We start from the raw sequence: 10,435 nt of genomic DNA, 5'->3' as shown, positions 1-10,435 counted from the left end.
CCAAGACGTGATCTGCCTTTTTTTTTTTTTTTTTTTTTTTTTTTTGCCTGCATTCAGTACTCCACAACCTCCAGTCAAGTCAAGTCCAGAGCTGCCACCGGCTGGTGTTCATTGTGTTGGTGGTCCACAAAATAGAAAACACTCGGATGAGTAAAAATAGTTTTGACTGGAGCTTGTGCTGGAGTGGAGTTTCAGAAGACTGCTGGATCCTGAGGGTGGGCAAGATGTTGCAGAGGTAGAACATCCCCAACTGCTGGCTTTTAACTTTTGCTTTAGGACGCAAGTAGAGGTGAGTGTCTTGTTTTATGTATGAAAGATAATTCAGTTCTTTTCAGTTCACCTGGCTACACATGGTCTAATTAAAAAAAAAAAAAAAACTGTGGATCTTTTATATAATTTTTGTATATCTTTGGTAATTAACTATAATAGGTTTTTATTTATTTAGTTTATTAAGAGTTTATTTATTTCATTCCACAGTTCATTGCAAGTCATTGTAGAAGACTTGAATTCACCCTAGAGTCGATTTAGTCAGTGATGTGGCAGGAAAATAAAATCAGTTCCAGTGTCTAAAGAGCTCTTATGTCTTATCTTAAAATTTATGTCTAATCTGAACATTTTTGCACTTTGGACGTTGTTGCACTTAAATTGAATATATTCACACTACACCTCACGGTACAGTTTTCTGGATGCTTTAATGCAGTTAAACATGTTGGACAGCATCTAGTGACCACAGGAGCTGAACTGGCCCCGGGAGTAGAGAAAATGAGGTTAACTCAGCTTGTGAACATTCTCTCTGTATTACTGCTGGATCACGAGTTGTATAAATCATAGGAGAGTGCAAGTTCATGCTGGCCTGACTAATGATAACTGATGTTTCTCCATATCACAGTACCACTCTTCTATCTCCATGTTAAATGAGCAATGAAGAAGATGATGATCCAGGCCTCCTGTAGCCAAAGTCTGCAGGTGTGTTTACTCCTGCTGCTGGTGGGAGGACTACAGGGTGAGTGTGTAAAGATAAGATGAGAAGGAAAAAGTCAAAATGAGACCTCATAAATACACCAAAGTGGAGTATTTTTCATGTACAGTATGTAATTGACATTAGGGTGGATGTATCAGGCAGGGTAACTGCACCAGAGCGTCTGGAAGCTCCAGTGGAGAAGCCCTTCACTCTGACATGCAGTGTTTCCAGGGAGCGAGGTGAATCCCTGAAGCAGGTGCGTTGGCTGGATGTCCAGAACCAGACCCTGCTGAGCTACCAGCCCGGCCACAGAGACAGTGTGAGTGGACAGCAGCATGTGGAGCTCGCCACCTCCCCAAAGGACACCTCGGCTATCACAATCCGGAGGGTGGGCTTCCGCGATGAAGGCTGCTACACCTGCATCTTTGACATGCATCCTTCTGGTTCAAAGCAGGGACAGACCTGCCTCACTGTTACTGGTAAGTACAGCTGTTAACAACAACTACTTTTATTTTAATGAACATAAATGCAGTTTTGGCACATGGAAGAATGCCAATATGTTATTGTTTAGATAATACCTATATATGTTTGATCTGAGAATTTACTGCTTTTTAAAAATACACTAGGTGCTCTACAGACAGTGTGAAATGGGACAAAAATTTTGAACACACTTGAAAGTTCAGTGAAAGACTATGTATTGCAAGACAGGAAAATGACTCAAATTGACACTGTGGCCAGGTTGAGCAATGATCCTGGAGACACACTATAGGCAGACGGATTTCATCCCTGAGACGACCTAAGGACCTCAAATATCTAGAATCAGATGAGGTGTCCTCTGTCTGATACAGAATCAATATCATTCTCATCATGCTGTTTTGAGTTTGAGAGACTTGTTAGAGAAAGCTACCAATATAGGTGAGGAATTACACAACCTAGCAAGTGTTCTTAGTTCAGTTTCCATTGTTTCTGCCCCTGTTGATGTTTGGCTTAACTGAACTTGGATGCCCGCCTTTTGCCCCCACCCATGAGAATTAAAGAAAACCAATTCTCCAATAGACTCCAGGGATAGGTACTCCTCCCTACAACCTGAACATCAATCTGCTGCAGGGATTTACTGAAAATATGTGCATACAGATGTCCCTAACCACCCCCTAACCCCTGAACACAAGTTGATGAGTCTGTTGAGGCTCAGCCAGTCATGTTAATAAAGAGCTGTGGAGCAGAGGGAGAAGGAGGGCTCATTCTGCTAACCAGAAACAGCTGGTGCAGATTCCAGTGACTGGTTTTTGTTTGGGTGCCTCATATTTCTGAATATTAACTTCTTCTTCTTCTCCTTATCTTTCCTCCCTGTCCATCATTCTTTTACTGGATGGTGGCCTTTTTTTTTTTTTCTTAACTCCCAGCGCATGTCACTGTTGAGAGCAACAAGACAGCAGTGAGCGGCAAGAAGGTGTCCCTCTCGTGCTCCTACGGTTTGCCTGAAAAGGTGCAGCAGATCATATGGAGATACACTCCTGCCCAAGGAGGCTCCACAGAAGTGGCCTCCTTCGCGAAGCGGAGTGACCCCATGATTGAGCCACCGTACCAGGGAAGGATCTGGCTCAGTGCCTCCCTGTCCCATAGCCAGCTCACAATCCAACCTGTGGCTATCCAGGACGAGGGCTGCTACACCTGCCTGTACAACACACATTCTGAGGAACCAAAGAGCTCCACGGTTTGCCTCTCCACCTATGGTAAACATCTTTTTCCCTAACCAGCTATTACTGGTGATGGTTTTACATTGCAAATAAGCTTTATAAAAGTTTAGGTTAAGGTTCTAAGGCTAAGTTAAGGTTCTATATGTTCAGTACACTGGCCATAAAGCTGGGTTAAAGGATATGTTCAGACTTTTTCATGATACACACTGATTAACATGCTCATATGTGCATTAAAAGTGTTATTAGCCGCTCTTATCTTTCCTCCTGCTCAGGTTGTTCCCTTCCTATCACAATTCCAAGATGAGAGACAAAATCCAAACTCCTCATACTGAGCAAAATGCTTCCTGAACACAAAATCTTATTTAGGAAATAAGCTTTTTCACGTTCTTGCTGTGAGTTACAGAAGAACACCGACACCACTCTCATCTGTATGGCAGCCAGATGCCTCAGTATGAAGACAGCTACCCTGGCTCTGCATAAAGGTTATAAAATTTAACAAAGATTCCAAAAAAATGTCAAACTATTCTCTTAACATTCAGCTGAAGTTAAGATGAGGCTTTTGCAGTCTAAATTTGCCAAATCAAGAGGGGATCCGGCAGTCAGTTGTAGTTTTACTGAACTGCCTGTAACTTCATTAGTCTCACACTAGCTTCTTGAAATGTGTAAACTTACTCTATAATGCTTTTTTAAATCCAGTTGTTAGTTTTTGGGTTACCCTGCAATTAAACAAATTGTTGAACTAGTAAAAACATGGTTTTGTTGGTGGCGCTAGTTCAAAAGTCAGGGGATCTATAAGGTCAATAGGAGTGGAAGACTTAAGGGAACTTTTGCTCCTTCCGAACTGTTTGTCAGGTGGTCGGATAGCTTCAGAAACCCCCTCCCCAACTACTTCCAGGCATCAGATTGGGAGTGTCTGTGTCTGACCATTTCTGTAACTTTCCAAAACCAACGAGCCAACATTCGCACGCACGTCACACCGTTGGACAGCTTTGCAGGGATGAGAGTTGGGGCAGGCATTGTACGTACTCTCTCCCTAGCTCTCTTTTTCATTAGTTAAATGTGTGACCACTATTTGTGGCACTTTTCGTGTGAGCAACCAAGTGAAACACTGTAAATGTCTTCCAGGAGGGACTGTGTGAAAATGCACATCGTTAAAATATATCACCCTGGCTTTTCACTCTGCCTTCCTATGTGACAACTAGAAACACTTCATGCCAAATTTTAAGGCAGTTCATCAAAATGACGGTTTACTATAGTTAGTGTTAACTAACTGTTAGACCAACAGACAGACACACCTCCAGCCCTACAGTCATGTTCCAAAAATAACCTCAGTGAGAGAGTATTTCTTTTTGTTTTTATCAACAATAAGCACGAGTCTTTCAGCTGCACATTCTTGCAGGGTAGATATGAGTGAGCATGGAGCGGCTCTTGTGGGAGAAATAACAGAGGCAGACCTTAGTGCGAATGCAGGGAGACTTAACCCAAGGCCTCATGTCTGCAGGAAAGACAGGTACCCTCGGGATTTAGAAAGGAATGCTCCTCTTTTCCTCCTGAAAGTAGCTGCTGAATGTTTTCATGATACAGCAGCAAAGCTAAGCTGTCGGATGATTTGTTAGCACACAAACACAGAGCAGTGTGTCCATGTGAAGAATGGGCCATTCGAAAGAATGATGGAGGCAGGGAGTGAGGTCCTGATGCATGACTGTGTCAGTGTTTGCAGCAGACAGTGATTCCCTCTGTGCTTTGTCTCTCTCTCCTTTTGCTCATTCGCTTTCCCACTTTTCTCCTGCTCCCTTTCTCTTACAGTCATCTCAGCAAACAGATGTGCTTTTGTTGGAAATTGAACTGTACAGTACAGTAGGTGTTTCTAATAGTGGGGCTCAATTAGCATTAATGTGTTGTTTTTTTTTCTTGTTGCTCATTGCTGCCGACAGTCTTCCACCCTCATCCCACTCTGGATGACGTGATGCCGCCCTCCTTTACTCACACACTCACTCACACATGCTGTCCAAAAACAGTGATCGCCAATACACGCACAAAAACACACACACATTCTTCTTGTTATTTACTATGATAGGTGCTTATATGTCCTTGAGGATTTATGCAAGTTGAAAATATATTATCCAAGGCTGAAAATGTCTTAGGAGCATCACTAAGTTTTTGGAAAGGTCATAAAAATTGTAATTTGTGCAGTAATGCAATTGCGCTGCAAAAGTCATTATGTGACAATTCAATTAGCTGGTTAAATTCAGCATGGGATGAAGGGAGCACCTCAAACGCAACTGTACAGTTTCACGCTATGTTATGTCATACAAAATGTCAGTGGTGAAAGACTTGTCCAGATCCTTTACTTGTAGAAAAGAATTAGTAAACCAGTGTAAAAATACACCTATAATAGTAATAATACCTATTTAAAATATTCCTTGAATAAAAGTACATAAATATACTCATGTATAAGTATCAAAGGTAAGTTTTTTATTCATAGAAACACCCCCAGTTAGTGTTATTATACAGTATATTTTACTTTTTTATTTATTTTTTTAATTTATTTTGACAGATTTTCACTAAGCAGAATTTTAATGTTCTAGTTGGTTATGATGAAGATAAATTTAGCTTCTTAAGATCATGTTGTGTAATTTAATCCATAAAAATTATATCATCATATTTTATGAGCTCATCAATTCTTTAGTGTGCAAGATATTATTCTGCGATGTAACTAGTAATTATAGTAAAGTACTTAAACTAAGTGAAGTAGATGTACAAAATAATATAGCATGAACATACTCAAAATTTAACTACAGCATAAGTACAGCATGTTAGTGAAGTTAATTGCAAAATGCAGCACAAATTAAATAATTTCGAAGGAGCCGAATAGAAATAAAATCCATTTGATACCATCCCATTTGTAAATGCCTTTTTATATTACTTACAAGGATACAGAATGTTATAAATTCAGTGTTAAGATAAAGAAAAGCAACCATATGGAAATGTAATTCTAAGTAGGAGCCATCATTCTTTAAAATTTCACACCAGCTTCATGCTCATTCGTAGGCAATTATGGTCTGGATTGTTATCAGAATTTTTTCCTGTAGTGGTTTTACCCACCCCAAAATCTGATACTATCCAGACCGATAGTGGGTGAAGTTCATCACCTAGAACTGTGTGAGGACACTGAAACTAGGAGGGCCAAATATCTGTGGCTAAATGTGTTCTTGCCAACAAAAATGTTCTTGGTTCCAGTGCATCACATTCCTCACTCAGCCACAGAGAATTGAAAACAGCCACAGATTCACTTATGGATCTTAAGTGTGCAGGAATTCACATACTCTAACTGATCCAAAGGCTTCAAGGTTTTCCCCAGGTATCTTCTTAGCAGTTTATCCAAAGACACTTTGAAGATGCACAAACACAAACCTAACCAAACTCTGAATTTTGTCCCGTTTGTGGATTAAAATAATAATGTCCCATATGTCCACTCCTGTCTGCATGCTTTATTTATTTCACTTAGTGTTTTTATCCTTATGTGATAACATTTCCAGAGCTTTCAGGTTTGTACATTTCACACAAAGTACAAGAGAACGAAGGAAGAAGAAAGAATGTATTAATACCTTAGCACAGGGCATTTCAGTGAACCTGCCATATACATCTCTGTGCAGTTTGTTTATAAATGTGCACTAGTGTGTCATGATGGTAGCTCAAACTCTTTCTGTTTATTTCCCTCAGTGCTGCCCAAACCCCAGGTGAGCTACAAGACCACCTCTCCAGGTGTGATCGAGGCCAACTGCACTTGTGTGTCGCGTCCCCCAGCAGAGATTGTGTGGAACGTGGAGAGAGATAACCGGACTATGGGCCCCCCTGTGACCACACAGCTTCCACAGGGCGACGGCACCACTCTGGTCATCAGTACACTGACCGTCCAGTCAGGGCTGCTCAAAGACGTTTCCGTCAAATGCTTGGTGCACCACAGAGGGCTTGAGTCACCGATTGCTGTATCCATGAACACTAAAAGTGAGTTAGTGTCAGTGAAGCGTCACTTCCATGTGGATCGCCATTTCGAAATTTAGCATAGTGTCTCGGTTTGTCAAAGCCTATATCTAGCCTTCTTTATATCATCATTACCCACCTTACAAGAACCCTACCAGCAACCCAGACTACTACTAAAGTAGTCTAAAGAGATTGTTTTTGACTCTTAGCTAGAGGACAGCCATGATTACAGAAGTCCTCAGATAAGCCTCTGTTTACTTGCCCCTGTAAAAGTGATTAGGCTGAAAGACATAGTTTTTGGTATCTGGACTTTCTGGCAAAGAATTAGAGGAGATGAGCAATACCACTCTCATCTCTGTCCAATAACATGAAGCTACAGCCAGCAGCCGGTTAGCTGCAAAGAGAAGAGAAACAAGGAGAAACAGCTGGTCTGGCCCTGCCCTAAGATCCAACAACCAGCACCTCTAAAGCTCACTAATTAATATATTTTGTTTGGTTAATCCAGGCAAAAACCCAGATTATTTTTTTGGCTGGTATAAGCAACTTCCTGGAGTCCCCGCAACGTTGCAGCTGCTACCACATATCACCTGTAAAATGACTGAATTACTGAATTTTTAACACTTAAGGTTTTATAAGGATTGAACAAGAAGACATGTCTTAGTATGTTATAACTTGTTTTGTGAGCTTTTGAGTTTCCCTCTTTTTTCAGTCTTTGTGCTATGTTGAGATGGCTGGATACTGGCTAGATTCATATATATATATATATATATATATATATATATATATATATATATATATATATATATATATATATGCACACAGTCACACACATACACATAGTATACATAGTATACACACTTCAATGCAGCTAATGGTGCAGAATGTAATGTGATGTGATGTGTGCGACTGTTATGGGTTCATTTGGCTGAGTTTACCTTGGTTTCATGGGTCATGAGTGCACATTTTACAGAATTTAAACGGTAAAATTTCAGATTATATCTCAAATTATCTCAGTGATGGTACATAAAAGTGAAGCAGTATCCAGATTAGCACAGGCCTGACAGTACACACAGACGCAAATACCAACATGTACTTTCAGCTTCTTGTAACTAATCTGGCCTCTACGAGGCTTGGCTAAAACTGCTAAAACTGCAAATCATTTCTATGTCTTTCTCCCCTCCAGTTGGGACGGCTCTCACCATCCTGATCTCAGTCACCACAGTAGCAGCTCTGTTGGTCATGTCCCTCTGCTTCTGCCTTTGGAAGTGTTTTTTGCGCAAAGAAGGTGAGTGTGTGATGCCTGTTGTATGTTTTTAGGTTTTGCCAGCGTCAGGGTTCACATCGAGCACTGATGGAAGACAGATTCTCTTGCCAGGTGTCATATTTTTGTGCACCCAATTAGATTTGTCTACACACCCTTTTGACCATTCAGGAAGTAATGTGTAGTAAATAGTAGAGAGAAAATAAAGAGAATTATTAAAGACACAATGAAACAGCAGTCCATGTTGTTTGTGGAGGCAAAGTCTCAGAGAATATGGAGACATGGAGCCATACAGAGCAGAAAACTAGAGCAGTAGTACCGCACCGTTCCTGATGCTGAAGTATTTTCCTGGCTTACTCGGTACAGTTTCCACTGATTTCCATCCAGACCACTGTCATTCTAATGAACTCATGAAATCATTTAAAGCTTAATAAAATTTTATGTTTCGTGCTCCCTCCCCACCGTGGGTTATGGCATACTGCCTAGGTGCAACAGAAACAATGAAAAGGAACAGTGGCCTGTTGGGGTGTGCACCAATACTAACTATAAACACTGGTTTTACTACTAAATAGAAGTCAGACAAGCACGACTCAGAGGACAGAAGGTGTGTCCTGCTTCATTTGTGCCCTGAGATCTGCTGTTTTGTTAAACAGGCAGTAATATCAGCATGAGCTAACATTACAGTTGCACTAATCATATGTTTATATTAACACTGTATCAGATTACTATGCATAAAAGTGAAAAACCCAAAGGTTATGACCTGACCTTGCAGTTCCCCTCAGCTCTACAGAGCTTCATAGTCTCATCAAAACCATGTTGTTTCTACCTGCACTCCATCTGCACTTTACTCACATGTCAAATCACTGCTTTCTGCACATTCGCCAAGGCAGAGCTTCAAACGGTGCCTCAGTAGAGATAACTGAGACACTATGTGTAGTGATGAGGTCTGGTGCGCAAAGTGATTTGTGAAAGTTAAATAAACGGTTTGCTTTTATACTTTAGGAAGTGCCCTACTCTCTTCTCTCTTCCTGTTGTCTCACAGACCTGGGTCCTCAGACATGAGGTCCACGGTTCCCACTGCCACTGCCTGCTCTTGCTCTGATGAGGATGTTTTAAGCTGAAATGTTATTTGCCCTGTACCTATGCACCTCATTCTAGTTTTAACTATAACTGTGTGCTCCAGACTTCATCACTCCAAATCATTTATTATACAAGCTCAGAATCTGCAAGTGCCACAATGTACAATTCTTTTTAATTAATATTTTTCCATACCAGTATGAATATAGCTTATGAAAGCGCAGCTGTGACGTCTCTATTTTCCAAAGTTGAACAGTTTTAAGTATGAAGGGGGGTCTCAATTGAACTACTTTGATGGTCCTTCCATGGCTGCCAGCTTTGTCATACTCTCACAGCTGCACCAAGTCAGATTTGAAAAAGCATTTTCTTAACTTAAGTGCTTCAAAATGTGATGATGTATTTTTCAATTGTGTCATTACTGCTCTCTTCATGCATTTCTTTTCAGTGGATTAATTTTTCAGAACAGACCAGAGCCTGAAAAGAAGAGGCAGTGCTTCTCAGAGCCAACCTTGCAGAACTGATTCCCTGCATCATCATCATCATCATCGTCATCATCATCATCTTGGTACAAAGGGAAGATGTTCTGACACACCTCTATACAATCCTATTTATGAGCACCAACCATAGGACATTCAACTCTGCTCTTCTGCCTCTGTACCTGACTCTTATATAATATCCAGGCTGTCCTCACATCAAGTCTGTGAGCAAATGTTGACTGGATCATGTTTTTCTCTCTGGCTCTGTAGCTGATTGAGTCGATAGCTACAGATTTCACAACGAACAGCAGAGTCACTGTACGGCAAATAAAAGCACAGCGATTTTGTTGTTACAACACATTTCATGTCTGTTAAACACTTTCCTCTGTTTGTCTCTGTCTTTTACCTGGTCCTTACAATAACTCTGGTGTTATTTTATAGTTTTCTTATTCAACAAATCCAATGACAAGACCAAAAACGTGACATGAACATGGGCACTGTTGTTTAGTTTAAGCTGATGCGATAGGCACCATTCTGCTTCCATAAATACTCACTAGTGCACCAAAGATGTATTAATCCGTGAATGAAAATAGTCCCCAACAAATGCACTATTTACTGCTGGCTGAGTAACCTTTACTAAAAACTACAGTGCTCAGCTGTATCATGAAATATTTTAGCTTTTTTTAATTTTGAATGCACCTATTCTTATTTTTAAGGTAATTCCCAAGTCAAACCAGTATTGTAGCGATAGACTAATGCTTTGATAATTTTGGTATTTTCATGGGATATGTAACTATAGGAAAATTATAGAATATTGCTAGCCTTATTTATTAAAATAACATAGCTTATTGGCAGTATGAGCTTCCCTTTAAGGTTTTTCTTCTTGTACCTGTGTATTGTGAACGCAGGGTGGGGTCATGGGTAGTCTTCATTAGAAAAACTAAAATGACTGCATGCTTATGTCTTTTTTTCCCACGTT

At 40.4% G+C, this 10,435-nt stretch overlaps 1 protein-coding gene across 1 annotated transcript; it reads left to right on the top strand.

The window, feature by feature from the left end:
* The first annotated feature begins 42 nt into the window (after positions 1–42).
* On the top strand, positions 43–9,816 carry LOC139620635 (OX-2 membrane glycoprotein). The gene is made up of 7 exons (XM_071476364.1): positions 43–289; positions 890–1,003; positions 1,120–1,440; positions 2,365–2,694; positions 6,382–6,666; positions 7,826–7,927; positions 9,426–9,816. The coding sequence occupies exons 2-7, from the start codon at positions 922–924 to the stop codon at positions 9,431–9,433; spliced, it is 1,128 nt and encodes a 375-aa protein (XP_071332465.1). The 5' UTR covers positions 43–289; positions 890–921; the 3' UTR covers positions 9,434–9,816.
* The last annotated feature ends 619 nt before the right edge of the window (positions 9,817–10,435 follow it).

Source organism: Trachinotus anak, unplaced genomic scaffold (assembly GCF_046630095.1).
Source record: "Trachinotus anak isolate AG129_WGS33_773 ecotype Australia unplaced genomic scaffold, CSIRO_AGI_Tana_v1 ptg000001l, whole genome shotgun sequence".
NCBI classification, from domain to species: domain Eukaryota; kingdom Metazoa; phylum Chordata; class Actinopteri; order Carangiformes; family Carangidae; genus Trachinotus; species Trachinotus anak.
Note: the sequence above shows the minus strand (reverse complement) of the source record. Positions and strands in the feature narration are given on the sequence as shown.

What these genes read in the sequence shown, in the direction of transcription:
- LOC139620635 (XM_071476364.1), top strand. Translation starts at nt 922, where the DNA reads ATGAAGAAGATGATGATCCAGGCCTCCTGTAGCCAAAGTCTGCAGGTG. An exon ending in GCTGGTGGGAGGACTACAGG is followed by an intron (nt 1,004 to 1,119) that starts GTGAGTGTGTAA and finishes TGGATGTATCAG; the next exon opens with GCAGGGTAACTGCACCAGAG. An exon ending in GACCTGCCTCACTGTTACTG is followed by an intron (nt 1,441 to 2,364) that starts GTAAGTACAGCT and finishes CTTAACTCCCAG; the next exon opens with CGCATGTCACTGTTGAGAGC.